The sequence below is a fragment of the Cannabis sativa genome, chromosome 9, assembly GCF_029168945.1.
Source record: "Cannabis sativa cultivar Pink pepper isolate KNU-18-1 chromosome 9, ASM2916894v1, whole genome shotgun sequence".
Taxonomy (NCBI): Eukaryota; Viridiplantae; Streptophyta; class Magnoliopsida; order Rosales; family Cannabaceae; genus Cannabis; species Cannabis sativa.
In genome coordinates, this window is record NC_083609.1 from 18,383,481 (window position 1) to 18,401,948 (window position 18,468).

At 29.5% G+C, this 18,468-nt stretch overlaps 1 protein-coding gene across 1 annotated transcript; it reads left to right on the forward strand.

Annotated features, from left to right (window-relative positions):
• The first annotated feature begins 2,862 nt into the window (after window positions 1–2,862).
• Window positions 2,863–4,399, forward strand: LOC115721891 (flavonoid 3'-monooxygenase). Its single transcript, XM_030650993.2, has 2 exons — window positions 2,863–3,539; window positions 3,641–4,399. Exons 1-2 carry the CDS (start codon window positions 3,045–3,047, stop codon window positions 4,283–4,285), a joined length of 1,140 nt encoding a protein of 379 aa, XP_030506853.2. The 5' UTR covers window positions 2,863–3,044; the 3' UTR covers window positions 4,286–4,399.
• Window positions 4,400–18,468: the final 14,069 nt, after the last annotated feature.

Consider the following 18,468-nt stretch of genomic DNA (forward strand, 5'->3'; position numbering starts at 1 on the left):
CTTTTCTAACCAAGTCTTAAATTTGTGACAGTCCGTTCTTCGATGCCCCAATTTTTCACAAAAGTAACACTTCACATTAGAGTATTTGGACTTTCCATTGTTATTCTTCTGTTTATTCTTATGCTCCTTACCATTACCATTCTGTTTAGTAGCACCATCATTTTTATTCTTGAATTTTCCTTTTCCTTTGTTGGGCTTCGAGGTGAGAAACATAGTTAGCAGGATTCATTCTTCTCCCTTTTAAGCTTGCTTTCTTCAGCTACACACTGAGAAATTAGATCGCTGATAGTCCATGTTTGATTGTAAGTGTTGTAGGCTGTCTTGATAAGGCTGAAAGAGGCGGAAGAGCATGAAGAGCTCGATGAATAATGAAAGAGTCGGGAAAGAGGAATATTATGATCTTTCAACTTGGACTGAACATTCACCAATTTCAGAATAAAATCTCGCACTCCTTTTAATTCATCATACTTAATGGTTGTCATTTCATCCATAAGATGTCCAGCTTCAGCGTTTTCTCCAGTGTCGTATAATTTCTCTACAGCATTGAAAAACTCTTTGGCATTTGTAGTGTCTGGCAAACCACTCAATAGATGTTCAGGAATGGATCTTTTCATAGTAAGAAGACTAAGTCGACTTGACTTTTCCCATTGTGCATGATGAGTTCTCTCGGCAGCTGTACTGGAGTCAGTAAGATCAGCAGGTTTTTCTTCTCGTAGGCACAAGTCCATATCCATTATGCCTAAAGTAAATTCCACATCTCGTTTCCATGTCTTGTAGTTGGAAGCATTCAAAATATGGATGGAAGCATTATTGTTGTTCACAGAAAAGGAGACTGAAAAATTCAAAAAATTAAAACTTGAATAAGCAATATGAGCAATGTATTAGAAAATATTGTAGAATCAACTGGTCATTATAAACTCCCCTTTGGGGTGAGAATATAACACACACATGATCTACCTTCATGAAGTTAACAACAAAGAAAAAAATACATATCATTTAAGAATTTTATTACCTTTGGGCAAATAAATTTCTTAAAAATATGTATTAATTCAAGCAAAAAATAATAATAAATTTATATATTTAAATTATTACCTTTGGGCAAATAATTAAAATATATGCATTTAATATTAACTCACTTCATGGAATGTGAACTAATATATGTAAATACTACCTTTGGGCAAGTAATTACACATATAGTCAACCAAAAAAAATAATATTTTCTTCAACATGTGAAATTTGGTGATAAAACAATCATTGAAAATTAATAATTTTCAACCAAATTTCCAAAAGAGATATATAATTGCTTTTATTATATTGATAAGCAAAAAATAAAGTGTCCACCATAACACATTATTTTTGTATCAAATAATCAAGTTTTATAACTTTAGAACAACAATTAATCAAAAGATGTGAATATAAGAAAATTGGTGGAGACTACATAGTCAAAATAAATTAAATAAGAGAGTGACTATGTTTTATGGAACGAGAAGAAACTCAAAAAATTTTCTATGATTGACAAATTTCGAAAAATCATCAAAAATTATTTTTAATGATTTTTTAACTGCATAATTATCATTAAAATAATAATAATTATTAAACGGAGTTAAAAAATTAATTAAAAATCATAGAAAAATCAGAAATTGAATTCTAATAACGCTGAAAAAAAAAATCGTCGAAAACGGACCTCCCAGCCGGCCCCACGCGCCCCCACGCGCCGCCTGCGCGAGTGGGCTTCGCGGCTGGGAGTTGTCTTCAACCTCCAGTCGGGTCTGAAACCGGGTACGCGACCCGGATCTCCTCCAGTCGGGTCTGCTCGTTTTTCCGGCCAAATAATCGACGAAAACACTGGATTTTCGATGGGTTTTGCTCGGGATTGGATTTCTAATCAATCTAAATGTCTAATTTCGGCTATTAAGGTGTAAATCTCTAAATTTCATGGCAAATATCTAACCGAAAATTGAAAAACACAATAGAAAAAAAATTGTAATGCCAATCTCGGTTTGAATCCGAAATTAATCATGTAGGAACAATCTTAAACAATTGATAATGACAAATCTATCATCAATTTTAGATCAAAAACCATAAAATCAAAACACACAAATTATAATTTCATATTATAATTATATAAACCCTAAAACTTTAAATTTAAAATTCTCTTAATATACACAATGATTTCATGCATATAATATATCAATAGAACAAGAATTTAACGATAAACAAAACCCCTAAAGTTTTAAGATTTAAAAACAAAAAATTCAACATAAAATAATAACGAAATTAATATGAAATTATGGATAATTAACATATACAAATTAATTATACTAATTATAGGTTCTAAATCATATACAATAGGCAATCTGATACCACATGTTAGATAAATTAACAATTGACCCAAGATCTATTTGTATATAACATAGAACACAATAGTAGTATATGATAATTGAGTATGTGTACCTGATTGATCCATAGCAATTATCTCTGATTGATCCACAGCAGTTACTCCAAATTTGATAGTGCAATACTATCAACTAAGTCTTCCTCCCTAGATCTCTAAATCAGAAGCAGTTTATTTTCTCTGATTATCAAAAGGTATACAATTGTGATGAGACAATATGTATTTATAGAGTTAGGGAGGGGACTTAGCTACAAAACCCTAGTTGGTGGGCCGCTCATCAAAGGCTTCAGTCAACTAGAAAAGCCCACACTTCTGCTTCACCTAGACTTTACTCACAGATGCTAAGCCCATTAACAATTGATCACCAACAACATGGGCTAATACAGCAAAGAACTATCCAATCAACCCAAGTTTTAATAAAACCAATAAAATTTAATGTAAGCCCAAATAAAAAGTCTAACAAACCAAACTATGCGTGGTCATTACTTCACCACAACTCATTGGCCAAGTTGTTCGCGAACAAGACATAGTGTTTGCCAACCGCAATCTTAGTATTTGTTCCTCAATCACCACATATGCTGGCCATGACATTGCTTTTGCATCATATGGCCCAGAATGGAAGAATCTCCGAAAAATCTTCATTCGTGAGATGTCAAGCAATACCAAAATTGATATTATGTACGGTGTGAGAAGGGGAGAGGTGAGAAAATCCATCAGGTACCTCTTCCAAAACATAAACACCCCAGTTGATATTGGGAGGTTGGCGTTTCAAACTACAATGGATACTGTCATAAACATGACGATTGGTGCTTCCTTAGAGGGAGATGACGTTGCTATTGATATCGGTCAGTTTAAGAAGGCGGTTGAGGATCTCGTTTTGATAAATGGGAAATTTAATATCTCTGATGTTTTCCCAGTGCTTAAGTGGTTCGATATACAAGGAATGGCAAGGGAGTCAACAAAGATTTTTCAAATGTTTGAAGCCGTGTTTGATAAAGCCATAACTAAACGAAAGAATACTTTGAATGATCCAGTGCCCAAGGCGTTCACAAGGAAGGACTTTTTGCAGTATCTTATGGAGCTTCATGAGGATCAAACTAGCGAAACTCCTATTACCATAACTGAAATCAAAGCCTTGCTTACGGTACATATATATATGTATACTTAAACGTGATTATAGTATTTCTAAATAGGACTAATAATAATAGTATCATTGGCTCATATAATGTTGTGTTAAATATATAGGACACTTTCTTGGCAGCAACAGACACTACAACAACCACAGTTGAATGGGCAATGGCAGAGATATTAAATAAACCAGTGGTATTGAATAAAATTCAAGAGGAACTCAAACAAGTTGTTGGGCTGAACAACAATGTAGAAGACTCTCATTTATCAAAACTAACCTACTTGAATGCTGTCCTTAAGGAGACTTTACGTTTACATCCACCAGTACCCTTTTTAGTACCTCGTAAGTCAAGCCAATCTGCTATTGTTGGTGGCTATACTATACCCAAAGGAGCTACTATTTTTCTAAACGTTTGGTCCATGCAAAGGGATCCTAACGTTTGGAACAACTCATTGGAGTTTTTACCTGAGAGGTTCTGTGGAGATAAAATCCAAGGAGACATTGATTATAACTTTTCAGGTCATCAAAATTTCAACTATCTTCCATTTGGATCAGGGAGAAGAATATGCGCTGGAATTTCTTTAGGAGAGAAGATGGTGATGCATTTATTGGCTTCTTTCATGCATTGCTTTGACTGGAAATTGCCTGTTGGTACTAAGGTTGAATTCTTAGACAAGTTTGGGTTAGTTCTTAAGAAACAAACTCCTTTAGCCGCCATTCCCACCCCTAGGTTTTCTGATATAGACATATACCTACACTAGTATTATTTGAAAACATTTAATTGAATGAATAGTATACTGTACTACTTTATCAATATTGTAATGTACTATTTTTTCTAAGCCTGGATGTATAATAAGGTATAATTTTCATAGTAATATTATTGTACGGATTGTGATAGTCTGTTTACTTATTATTATGAAATTAGAGACAAGAATGGGGAATGGGATGTTGGTGTTAAATTATATATTCAGAGTTTGCAGCCGACTAGTGGTTTTGGTTTTCCAAAAAATAATAACAATAACATCTAATCACTACTACAAAAATTTGTATTGGCACTACAACAAAAAGGACTTTTCATCACACTTTTTACACATGAAAAAAAAAATAAAAAGTGCGATAAAAACTTTTGATCCCACTTTCACATTTGGAGCATTAAAAAAAATTGGAACAAGGGCCTTGTATGGCAAACAGATAAAAAACAGTGTTAAAAGGACTATTTTTATGCATTTGCCAAACGCAACTCTAGTTTTTAAGTGGGACTTTTTATCCCAATTTTTATATAAAAACCGGAATAAAAAGTCCCATAATCTCAAGGCCTTTTAATGTTGTTAAGCCTTTACACATATAAAAGGATCATTAGGTTTTAAGGTTTCATTTACACATATCAGTCCCTCCCATCCGACTCTCTCTCCTATCCCTCTCTAAGCGACTGTGCAACATTTCTTTCTGTCATTTTTTTTTTCTTCTTCATGCTCAAGCAGCTCAACCTTCAAAACAGTCTGCTATTTTTTTTATCAACCTCTAAAGCTCGAGCCACGACAGAACCAAAAAAACGACGATAAATGACGAAGTTTCTGCTATCTTTTTCTTCATCTGATATCTCAATCCAGCCACTCCAACTGTAGATCCAAGATCCCAATCTCGAAATCTCAAGGTTGACATCACTTGAACTCTTTTTACTTCTTTGTTTCTATGTGCCTCACTTGCTTTTTTTTTCGTGCAGTCGGCGTTGAACAACAAGCTTCGGCTTGGTGTATAGTTTTTAGGTTTATTTTGTTCATATTTATTTTTTAACTATTATGAAAATTTTCTAGGTTTGTATTGAGCTCTACACCCATATTCGAGCTATGTATTGATTCATGGGAATATTTCAGTTCAAAATGTTTTGTGTTTTTTTTAAATTAATCTGTAAATCAATTTTTGTTTAGAGTGTATATCGATTATGTATATCCATTTCTTATTTAATTTTATGGAACTGATATAATTTTTTTGGGTTTATTTTTTTTTTATTTTATTTTTGACATTTAATCTTGGTTTTTACATAAAAACTGGGAAAAAAAGAGGTCTTTGATCCCGATTTTTATATGACTTTTTATCCCACTGGCATACATCTCGATTTTTATTTTAGTGAAAACCGGGATAAAATGCCCTTAAAAACCGGGATAAAAAGTCTCTTTTTGTAGTAGTGTGGGGACGGTTCAAAATTTTACGGACTGTTGCTAAAAAAATTAAGCAATTGTTTAAAACCGTCAGGAAAAATGAGTATTCCCAAAAATTTAGAACAGTAGCGATAAAAATAGGAGACGGATTTTGTTAAAAACGCAAAATTAAAAAAAAAAAATATATATATATATACTGTTATACTCGACGATTTTAAATTGTCGTGTCTAAAGGGCAGCCCAATGACCTCCTCCCCAAACCACACGAACTTAGCCCCAAACCACAAACTCAGTCCAATCACACCAACTCACACCCACGAACCCACACTGGTGTCCACCACCATTCTCCATCTCTCTTGTCTCTAGGGCATGCAATCGAATCCATACACTACAAGAAAATATAGTAATACCGGTGGAATTAATACCGGTGGAGCCAAACCGTCAGTATTAATTAGGTTATTACCGACAGAAAAGGTAATCCGCCAATATTATTTTTAAAAAAAATATATATATTTAATAAAAAATAGCAATGCCGGCAGAATAGGAGTATTATCAGTGGAAAATCCGCCTCTAATTCCTTTGGGCAGGAATTTGACATTTAAAAGGAGTATTGTCGGCGGATTATTAGAGGCGGGTTCCGCCGGTATTAGTAAGTGAATCTGACCTTTTTTTATTACCCGTGGAACCCCTATTAATACCGGTGGGTCCCGCCGGTAATGAAACTTTATAAAAGACCCCTCCTTCACTCTAAAAATATTTTTCATTTCTCCCCCAAATTTTCCCACCCGATTCCACCACCCTTTCTCTTCTCCTCCTCTATCTCCAGCCATTTCTCCATTTTTTGCTGGGATTGCATCGCCGTGAACCACCATTGCATAGTTAATGTTTTCTTTTATAATATTATTTTTTTGTTATTAATTATCTCTATTTTAAATTTATTTTGTAATTATTTTTTTATTGTCTTTGGTTTAAGTGTTGGGTACGATTGGCTGGATACTAACGGAGATTTGGAACGTTGGAGGAGGAATCAAAATTTCTACCAGAAATTAAGAGGTTCGTGTTTTTAGTTTTCTGTTGGTATTTTATTTTTTGTGTTGTGAAAAATTTTGTAATTGGTATATGAATTTATATATATGTGTATGGTTGATAGTGTAAATTATAAGTATATGACTTTGTTTATATATAATATGTATATATGTGTTGTATGTTTATATATAATATATATAATATTTATACAGTATATTATATTTAGAAATATGTGTAAGTTTTGATTTTAAATTGTTATTTACAGTATATTATATGTATATATAGTATATTTTATATACTGTATATTGTACATACAATATATATTATAGGCAACCGATTCCAACCCTCCTGGCCGCGGGTTGGCTCACGCTCAAAATATTTTATTATTAACATATATAATGTTAAACTTCTACAAATTAGGTACATCTGACACTGTTTCAAAAAATAAATACATCTCACAGTAGTTTTTTTTAAAAAAAATCAGTCATAGGCCTACTCTAAGTTAAAGAATTGGGATGTTTTAGTAATTTACTGTATAATATTAATTTTTAATGAATGTATTGTATTATCATTAACATATATGTCACATTATATAAGTTAAAAAAACACAATTATTTCTATACAATACAGATTATTCTTTTGTGGATTGAAAATATTTGCACTTTCAAAAAGTAAATAAATAAGTTGGCTATTTTTATTAATTATAAATATATATATATTATATTATTGTCAATGATGAATAAGCTCAAAATATGTGACAATGACCACATAATTAAATATAAAAAATTACTTAATTAATATTATATTAAATTAAGAAATAATGTGTATTAGATAACTATGTATATAATTGTAAATATCTCTTTACTTTTATGTTAAGTTGTAATTTTTTTTATTTCTAGAAAGGGTATTTACATAAATATGGGATAAATAAAACTAGTTTAGATAAATATGGTAAAAAAAAAAAACTTAATAGAAAAAAATATGGTATTTAAAATTGGCATTGTCGCTGGAAAAATCACCGAAAAATTACCAAAAAACTGGTTTCTTGATGAAAAAATCGGTTTCTTGATGAAGAAACTAGTTTCTTAGTGATTTTTCCGATGATTTTTTTGACACTGACAGCAAACTTCTTTAAAATTGGCATTATCGTCGAAAAAATTACAAAGAAACTGGCATGAAGAAACTGGTTTCTTGATGGTTTCTTGGTAATTTTTCCAGTGATTTTTCTGACACCGATAGCTACTTCGGCGACTTTTTCAGCACCGACAATAAACTTCGGAAAAGTCGTCAGAATTAGCATTTTTGCCTGAAAAATCACTAAAAAAATACCTAGAAATTGGTTTCTTCATCAAGAAACCGGTTTCTTGGTAATTTTTACAGTGACAATATCAACTCCGACGACTTTTTCGAAGTTTGCTGTCGGTGCTGGAAAAGTCATCGGAGTAGTTGTCGGTGTCGAAAAAATCACCAAGAAACTGGTTTCTTCATCTAGAAACCAGTTTCTTGATGATTTTTTCGGTGATTTTTTCGGTGACAATACCAATTCTGACGACTTTTCCTACGCCGGCAGCAACTTCGACAACTTTTCCGACGCCGGGAGCTACTCCGCCGACTTTTCTGGCACCGACAGCAAACTCCGAGGACTTTTCCGGCACCAGTGACAAAAAAAAATGCCTAAACAAATAAAAACATTAAATACGGACTTTAAAAACCTAATTTACATATGTATGGCATATCAAATACCATAAAAATACCTAAAACCAAAAAAAAAAAAATATATCATATAAATTGGTCAAACTTAAAAGGGTCATATTTAAGTAAACAACTTTTAAAATCCCATAGTGAGTGTAATTTCCTCTTTCTAGAACTTTTAATTTCGCGACTCATAACGTGGCCAAGTGGACTTTTGCCAACAATGTTATTAGAATGGTAGAGCTATCTTTGATACCGAATTCTATCCTTTGTAACGACTGTGATATTTAACTTTTATTTTTATTTATAAAACGTCTTATTTAAAAAAAAAAAAAAAAAAAAAAAAAAAAAAAATCAGCATCAAGCATCAATAATTATGTACCCAATTATGTACCCTTAACGTAAATAGAGAATAATTGATTACATTCTTATGGTAACCAGAGAATAACTACAGCTAATTACTTAATGATGTTCTTCTAATATATTTTTTAACACCATAAAATAATATTTTTATTGATATTATAAAAGATACCCATAAAATATATAATTTCGACTTGTTGACCTCGCTTTTAGCCAACGACAGTGAGTATTATTTAATAAGCGATAAGTAATTTATAGCAATTGATATATAGTAAAGCAATGTAAAGACACAAGAATTTTATAGAGGTTCAGCCTCGAGCAGTTCGGTAATAGCTTAATCCTCGTTATTTGTATTGACTTAAGAACAAGGAGAAAGGTTCATTTTCTTATAGCTCTTATAACAGTATCTCTGAATATGAATTCTTAGATAATATCTCTAGGGTAAAATCTCTCGACCCTTTGCCCAGTGAGCATGCATCACTATTTATAGGGCTATGAGCTTGGAGAGGAAGTATTTCCCTTCTTGTTACAATGGATATAAGCAGAAAGATTGCATGATAAATACAGAATACACTGATCGTGGGATTTGGACAGCTTGCTATATCTCTGCAATCTGATCCCCAAGTTATAGGAATTTCTTTGATGACTCACGATGCGAAAACTGAATTCACTAAGTGTTGGTCGCTTTGCGCGGATTGCTGATCGCTTTACTTCAAGCATGCCTATGAGGCATCCTGTTCGAACTGTATTCTCTGAGCAGATACTCGAAGTTGATTCCATGTGTCACCATCATGTGATGCCACGTCAGAGTGCAAAAATTAGGATAACACGATTTTATATTATTGTACAATCGTTTAGATAAAGTTAAAACACATTAAATTACATATTTAGGGCTCGTTTGGAACGCCGTATTAGACCGTATTGTATTGTATTGTATTATATTAAATTGGATTATATATCATATTTTTATATAATACTATGTTAAACTTTAATTTATACTAAAATATTATATATTTAGGTGTCCATAAAAGTTAATACCACATATAGTTTTACATAAAAATATTGCATAGAATACAATTCAATATAATACAATACAATACAATACGACCTAATACGGCGTTCCAAACGAGCCCTTAAAAAATAAAATAAATTGTAATCTCATGTCTAATATTTTTTAAATAAAATAAATAAAATTGGTAATTAATATTATAAATTTCTAGTAAACTAAATTAAATGATAAGACATGTAACTATAAAACTTCTATTTTATTATCCTTTTTCAAAAAAAAAAAAAACAACCCTCTATTTAATTAAAATAGGAACACTATAAAAAAGGCATCTTCAACTAAAATATATGATTAGATTAAGTAATTATACTAGCATATAAATATTAATATTCAAAATTGAGTTAATTTTTAAAAATTAAGAGAGAGAATGGTAGAAGTAAGTGTGTGACCAATGATTCAATGAATAGGACCAAAAAAAAAAAACAGAAGTAAGTTTTTATGATTTTGTTTTGTTGGTAGTGCTCCTATAATATAGCTTTAAGTGTGCCATTTTAACAATTTTAAAAACAAATAAAAAATTAGCCATTAGATGAGTATTAATATATATATATATACTAGCAAAAAGTTACGTGCGAGGCACGTATACTAAATTTTATGTTAGTTTTTTTCTACGTTATTAAAAAGTGATACAATTAAAAATAAAAAATATATATATTATTAGTTATTAGGTTCAACATCATTACCCTGTGTTCATTTTTAAGAAAAAATATATATTTATGAAATAATAATTTGTTGCAACGGGTATACAGGAAAAATTCGGAAAATATAGCATTTATTAGTAGAGTATTGACAATTTCAACAGTAAATTAATTGATTGTATACTTTTTTGTCTGCTAACATTAAGTATTTGATATTTGAGTGGTGAACTCTTATTTGTCCGCTTTTCAAATTTTTCTAACACTCTCCATTTATTCTTCCAACTTTCTGTAGTTGGAGTGATGTCCTTAATTGTTGTATATAGTGTAGTCATTTATTCACCTGTTTTCAAATAAAACAATAGATATACAAAATATAATATATAATTAAGCTCATATTAAAATCAATCTCACCTTTCAATATAGTGAAAGGATTTTAAATTGATTCATTCTAATAATTGTGACAGACCTAACGAATAATAATATTATGTTACCTAATAACAAAATAGGAATCTACCAAACAACATTATCAAAATTAATTCCAAGTATAATTATATAAATCTATTACTCATTGAAGTCTATTAGAAACTGTAAAAAACTCACAATACAAAATTTCACATCAAAAATCTAAAAATGATCAACTACGTAGCAGCAATGATAATACAATAACCAAAATTGCCTAGTACACAGTCTTAAAACTTAAAAGAGTGGCATTATTCATTCAAGTTTCGACTAAGTGTTTATGAGTTTGAGTTATAATATTGTGTCCTGTGTTTATGTCCAAATAATATTGTGTGTGTCTGGCTAATCTAGTGGAGAAGATTGAAGTTTTGATTCTCAATAAATAGAATGAATATAAGTGTATACTTTGTAGTAGGTCATTATTGTGTCATTTTTAAGTTAATGTGTCAACTTAAAAACAATTCATTTAATAAACGGAATAGAGGAGTCAATCTGACAATATATTTCTACCTTAATAAGTAGAGCTATAGAAAACAAACTTGGTAACTTTTTGAGTGTTAAAAAATTGTAAATGGTTATAAATTTAGAGTAAGTAACTTGTGTGTGGCAGCTGGTTAAAGAAGCCAAAATTGAGGTTATGTATATGCTGACAACTCATGTTCACATTTCAAGTTTTGTAAAACTATACTCTCTTCCCTGGCCTATTAACAAAAATTTAACGTACACATAACACATGAATATGACTTTCTGCCCGAAACCAAGAGATGATTAGAAAGTAAAAGCACCGCTAGAACTTTCCTTTGTTTGAAGTAATAATATAATAACTAATATCTTTTATTACATATTAATAATTAATTCAAGATGAACTTTCAAAAGTACTTTTGAAACATCGTGGGATATATAAATGCAATACTTTTGTATAATAGCATGTAGCATGTTGTCTTCATTAGTATTTTTCAAATTTTTATATGAAAATTAAAATTATAAAATATAGCTTAAGAAATTATAACTAAGGTTATAAACTGGTAAACGTTATGTTGGAGGCTGGGATTTTTGCTCTAGAGAGAGAAATTTGTTAGATTAAATTTTGGTAGGATTATTTATCTAAAATTAATCAATTATAATTAACGTTTTCTAATCAGAATATTCTATCAAGTATTAGAATATTCTGTTAATATTTTGACAGAAAAATAAATAATAATATTAAACCAAGAATTCTGTTACATAGCCACATTTTATATAAAAAAAATAATATTTTTTTAAAAAGTCAGTCAATAATTTCTCATAAACCAAGAATTCGTTTATATAGCCACATTTTATATATTCAGATTTAGATGTGGAGGCAAACAATTATAACCTGATCGAGCCAAAAAAACAAATAGAAAAATTATTTAGCAATATATATATAATATATAAAGCAAAAACCCAATTGTATTTTTTTAGATTTAATGAGATTTATTTTATTTATTTCATTATATAAAGTAACCCATGAATTTCTCATAAACTATATTATTTTTATTAATAAACCATTTTATTTTTAATATAAATAAAAAGTCATCCATGAATTTCTCATAAACTAAGAATTCTGTTATATAGGCACACTTTATATAGAAAATAGATATAACAATCAATTTTATAGATTATAATAATTATTATTGATATTTATTTTAAAATCTATAGAATAATTGTTTTAATAATATTCTACATATATAACCATATTTATTATTTAACGTAGTTAATTTTATTAATAATAATATGCTATATTAATTAATTTAAAAACTTAGTCATACATATATAATGTGAAAATATATACATATTCTAAAAATTCTTAAGATAATTTGAGAAAAAATAAAAGTTATATATTTTTTGAAAAATATCTTAAGTATAGTTTTCATTTAAATTTAATTTAATTTTTTATTATCATAATTTTTTAATTGAATTATTTTTTTAATTTGAAAAATAAGAATTGATTATTATTGTTTCAAAAAATATATTAGCAGTATATGTTTTGAATTTTCATAGCTTCACTAAATTCATGCTCAAACTTTTTTTTTCTTCATTTTGAATTTTGTTGCTAAACTTGAAAATAAGATTTTACTTAAATTGTATTGAGCTTTGTTGTCAAAATCTTCATAACTAAGTATAAATTTCAGAGGTTAAGGTAATTATTTTACCTTACTCAATGAGTAACTTAAAGTATAATAATTAGTTTAATAAGACAAAAAATTACGAAAAAAATGGAACCAGATAGTCCCAACAATTAGCCAATATATGAAATTGAATATAAACTCTACTTTAAGAAAATATGAGATATATATATATTACCACTTTATAATTGGCACATAAAAAATATAAAATAAAATTAGCACAAAATTATAGAAACCAATAAACTATGTATTGCTTAGGGAGAATGGAGATTTCATGAATAGCACTAAATGTAATCATTATAAATATAAGGATTAGATTAATAAAGAATAACTATACATGGAAAGAAAGTAAATATATAGCTCAAAATTTGAGATTTCCACACAAATTATAATTGATTCACTAAATAAATGTCTTCTTTATAACATTTGTAACAATTTTTCTTATTCTTTATTGTATTTTCAACAAAATACAACCTCAAGCATCTCGAACCCAATGTTATCATCACTGAAATTTGCAATAAATTAATAAAAATTATAAATACAAATATAATTCAAAGAGATAGGAGATGAAGAGATAAAGAGAAAAGAAAGAATACCTATACTATTTGTGCTCACTCTTTACTCACACATTGATCGTCTATCGACCTCAAGTACATTGTTGCAAGAAAGCCACTACCACACTATCACTGAGATTAGTCAAGTCAAATACAAATTCAATATGTAACGACAATAATTTATAATAATAATAAAAAAGAATGCACACTATTATATTTATGGAGAACAATAAAAGATTAATCAGTGAGAGTAAAATATATGTCATTATATAATATATATACTTGAGATATTTAAATTCAGTTAAAAGTATAAGATTAAAGAAAACAAACATCAGAATCTTAAATATCAGTTCAAATATTAATGAGATTGGTTTTATTATTATTTTATTATATATAAATAATATTTTATTAAATAAAAATAAAAAGTCACCCATAAATTTTTCATAAACCAAGAATTTTAGTTATATAGGCACACTTTATATAGAATAGATATATATATATCGATGGATATGACTATAAGCGGAAGTTATACCGCCTCGGAAGCGTGAGGGAATCGTTTCCCTATATTATATATATTGTATATACAATATATTATTATATATATTATGTAATCCTAAATGTAATTTATAGAGTTTATTATTTAATTTTGTTAAGAAATGTTATGTCATTAATTTTTTAAAAACAAATTACAACTTGTAAATATGTATAAAATTATAAAATTGTTATATAATTGATTATTTGATTATTTTTAAAAAATGTAGTAAAAAAATTAAAATAAATCTATATTATTGAAAAAAAATACTTATAATTAAAATATTTTCTAACATTAATTATATAAATATATATAAATAATTTTTATGTATGTAAAAAATAAAAAAAAATTATGTAAATGATTAAATAAGATTTTAAAATCTAAATTATAATTTTTTTAATAATAAAAATTTAAGTTACAAAAAAAATTATAAAACAAATACTTAATAATTAAACATAAATAAGTTAATTAAATAATAAAATTTTAACATTTAAATAATTAAAAAAATAAACATTAATAATAATAATTTATTTTTTAAAATAAAAAAAAATTAATAAATTAAAAATTTATTGTAATATTTACTTTAAATATAAATATGAAAGCAAAAAAAATATTTTGGTGTAAAGAATTAATAAATAATTTTTTAAGATTTTAATTATAATTTTTTAAAAATAAAGATTCAATGTATGAAAATATTTTTAAATAATATTTCTTTAAAAATTAAAAATAAAAAATATTTTAATAATGAATGTTAATATTATAATAATGAGCAATTTACGGCGAAACTCCCTTATGTTTTAATTTTTATACACTTAATCCTCTTATTTTTTTTTTTGGTAGCAAAACCTATTTATGTTTTAACTTTTATACACTTAACTCACTTATCTTTCTTTTGGTGGCAAAACCCCCTTATGTTTCAATGTTTATACACTTAACCACGTTATCCTTTTTTTTGTAGCAAAACCCCTTATATGTTTCTTTTTCTGTACAAATTTGACACGCCAGTTAAATATTACCTTTAAATATCAATTGGATGACCACTGTATACACTTGTGTATATGTAACGGTAAAACCTCGAAGTCGATACAGTGGTAATGCAGTTAGTATTTATCGATAATATCTAACTAAAACTTTAAATTTGCAAAGAAAAGTAAACTTAAGGGGGTTTCGCTACCAAAATAACAGATAAGGAGGTTAAGTGTATTAAAACTAAAACATAAGGGAGTTTTGCCACAAAAAAAATAAGGGGGTTAAGTGTATTAATACTAAAACATAAGGGGGTTTTGCCACAAAAAAAAAGATAAGAGGGTTAAGTGTATAAAAATTAAAACATAAGGGGTTTCGCCGCAAATTACTCTATAATAATTTATAAATAGCTGTGTAAGTTATATTAAAATAATAATGTAAATTTTTTAATAATAAAATTTTAATATAGTTAAAAATAAAAATAATAATATTATAACTTTTACATGGTGAATAATAATTTGTCTAAATAAGTAATAATGCATGATTTTTTTTTAAAAAAAAAAATATCATAAAATAGCATAAGATATCTTAACTAGCATAAAATAGCAAAAGATATCATAAAATAGCATAAAATTTTATCATTCAATTTTTCTTTAAACTATAAAATCTTATATGTCTTTATAAAATTTTAGATGACAATCGACAAGTCTTGGACCACTTTGCGAAATCGGAGATGTCCACAATATTGGGATAGTTTAAATGCATTTTTAGAGTTGGCCTCAAAATGTAACGATTGTGATGGTAGAATTAGGTGCCCTTGTGTAAGATGTGTGAACAATAGGCTTCAAACTTTACCTGTTGTAAAAGCACACATATTCGATTGGGGTTATTTTACTGGTTACGAGAAGTGGACTTACCACGGGGAAGCAGAATCTTGCGCCACTAATGTAATGAATGACCATGATAGCGCTGATGATGACCCTGAAATTGACGAGATGATTTCGATAGTGGATGACTTCCGTCAGCCGTCATTTGAAATGGATGATAATCCTGATGCAAATCAATGGCACGACAAATTATTTGAAGAGATTGAAGCCGAGTTGTATACTGGTTGTGATTAGATATCTTCTCTTAACTTTTTGGCAAAGTTATTGCATTTGAAAGTTAGGGGAAAGATTCCTAACAACATATTTGATGAATTACTAAAGTTATTAAAATTAGCTTTTCCAAAGGAAAATAAAATTCCATCAAACTACTATGATGCCAAGAAAAGATTGAAGACATTAAGGCTGGGGTATGAGTCAATTCATGTGTGGAAGCATAATTGCTGTTTATTTTACAATGAACATGCAAATAAAGATTCATGTCCAGTTTGTGGCATTAGTAGATAGATAACTTCAGAAAATTCAGGAGCAAAAAAGGTGCCTCATAAGGTGATGTGTTACTTTCCGCTAACTCCGCGACTGAAGAGACTGTATACTTCAAGGCATACGAAAAATACATGGTATGGCACCACACTGGTAAATCAAAAGATGACGGTGTGATGCGACACCCTATGGATGGTGCAGCGTGGAAAGACTTTGATGCCAAACATCCTGATTTTGCTAGTGAACCACGAAATGTTCATCTCGGTTTAGCTGCCGATGGCTTTAATCCATTTGGCAACATGAGCCAAGCTTACAGTATGTGCCCTGTAGTTTTGGCGAACTATAATCTTCCACCTTGGTTATGTATGAAAGATAATAATTTTATGTTGACCATTCTTATTCCTGGAGAAAAATCACCAGGAATGGACATAGATGTATTTTTAAGACCCTTGGTGGATGAGTTGAAGGAGTTGTGGGTTAACAGAGTAGATACGAGAGATAGTCGAACCAACACTGTGTTCAAGCTGCGCGGAGCTCTTCTGTGGACAGTTAATGATTTTCCAGCTCGTAGTTATTTGTCTGGTTGGAGTGGTCAGGGATACAAAGCTTGTCCAACTTGTAATGAACATATCTCTTCCATTCGAGTAATTGGTAAGACATCTTACGAAGGTCATAGAAGATTTTTGCCAAATAACCATCGAATGAGAAGGGATACTCAATTCGACGGACAAATTGAGAGAAGACCTCCTCCAAGATGTTTTACTTGTGAGGAAGTATTAGAACAAGTAAACAAACTCCCACCCCATCTCCTGGGAAATCATGAGCTATTTGGTGGTGTGAAGCGTAGGCGAGTTGCAGAAAATCAAAATTGGAGGAAAAAAAAAAGTATCTTCTACGAGCTTAACTATTGGTGTTCAAACATTCTTAAACACAATATTGATATCATGCATGTTGAGAAGAATGTTTGTGATAGTTTATTGGGCACAATCTTGGACAATGATCAATCCAAGGACACTACCAATGCAAGACACGATTTTAAGAAGTTAGGAGTCAGAGAATGGTTGTGGATTTATGAAGATGAGAGGGGGAAACTGTTGAAACCTCATGCACCTTACGTTTTTAAACCTGATGATAGGCTCCAATTTTGTAAATTTATTAAAGATGTGAAATTTCCTGATGGCTTTTGTTCGAATTTGAAAAAAAAAAGTAAACGAAAATTTAACAAATGTCATCGGATTGAAGTCACACGACTGCCATGTGATAATGCAACGAGTACTTTCTGTTGGTGTTTGCAAGTTTCTCCCGAACCCTATATCGACCACCATTTCTGAACTGTACAACTTTTTCAAGAAAATTTGTTCAAGGACTATAAATGTCAAAGACATGGAGGTTGCTCAATAAGATCTAATTTTAATCTTGTGTAAAATGGAGTCCATATTTCCTCCAGCATTTTTTGACATAATGATTCATTTGGTCCTTCATTGGCCTGAAGAAGCAATTTTGGGTGGCTTTGTTTTTATGAGGTGGATGTATCCATTTGAAAGGTACATGAAAAAGTTGAAGAACTATGTAGGAAATAAAGCACATCCTGAAGGGTCGATAGCGAAAAGTTACGTTGTTGATGAGGCTTTGAAATTTTGTTCAATGTATTTCAAGGGGGTTGAAACAAGGTTTAACTGACTTGATCTCAATGAAGATGAGGATGTCCCATGAAAGCTTTCTGCGTTTCAATCTCAATGTCGGCCCATTACAAAAGCCAATCTCTGGCCTCTTGATTGCGCATCTCGTGAACAAGTACAGTGGTATATATTCAACAATTCACCTGAAATTTAAGCTTACTTAGAGTGAGTTTCTTTTTTTATTATTTTTTTCTTTTTTTCACCTGAAATTTCAATCAATCAATTCAAATCTATTTGATTTTACAGTGAACACTTGGAAGTGATCCGACAAAATTACACGAATGGAAATCATATTGTTC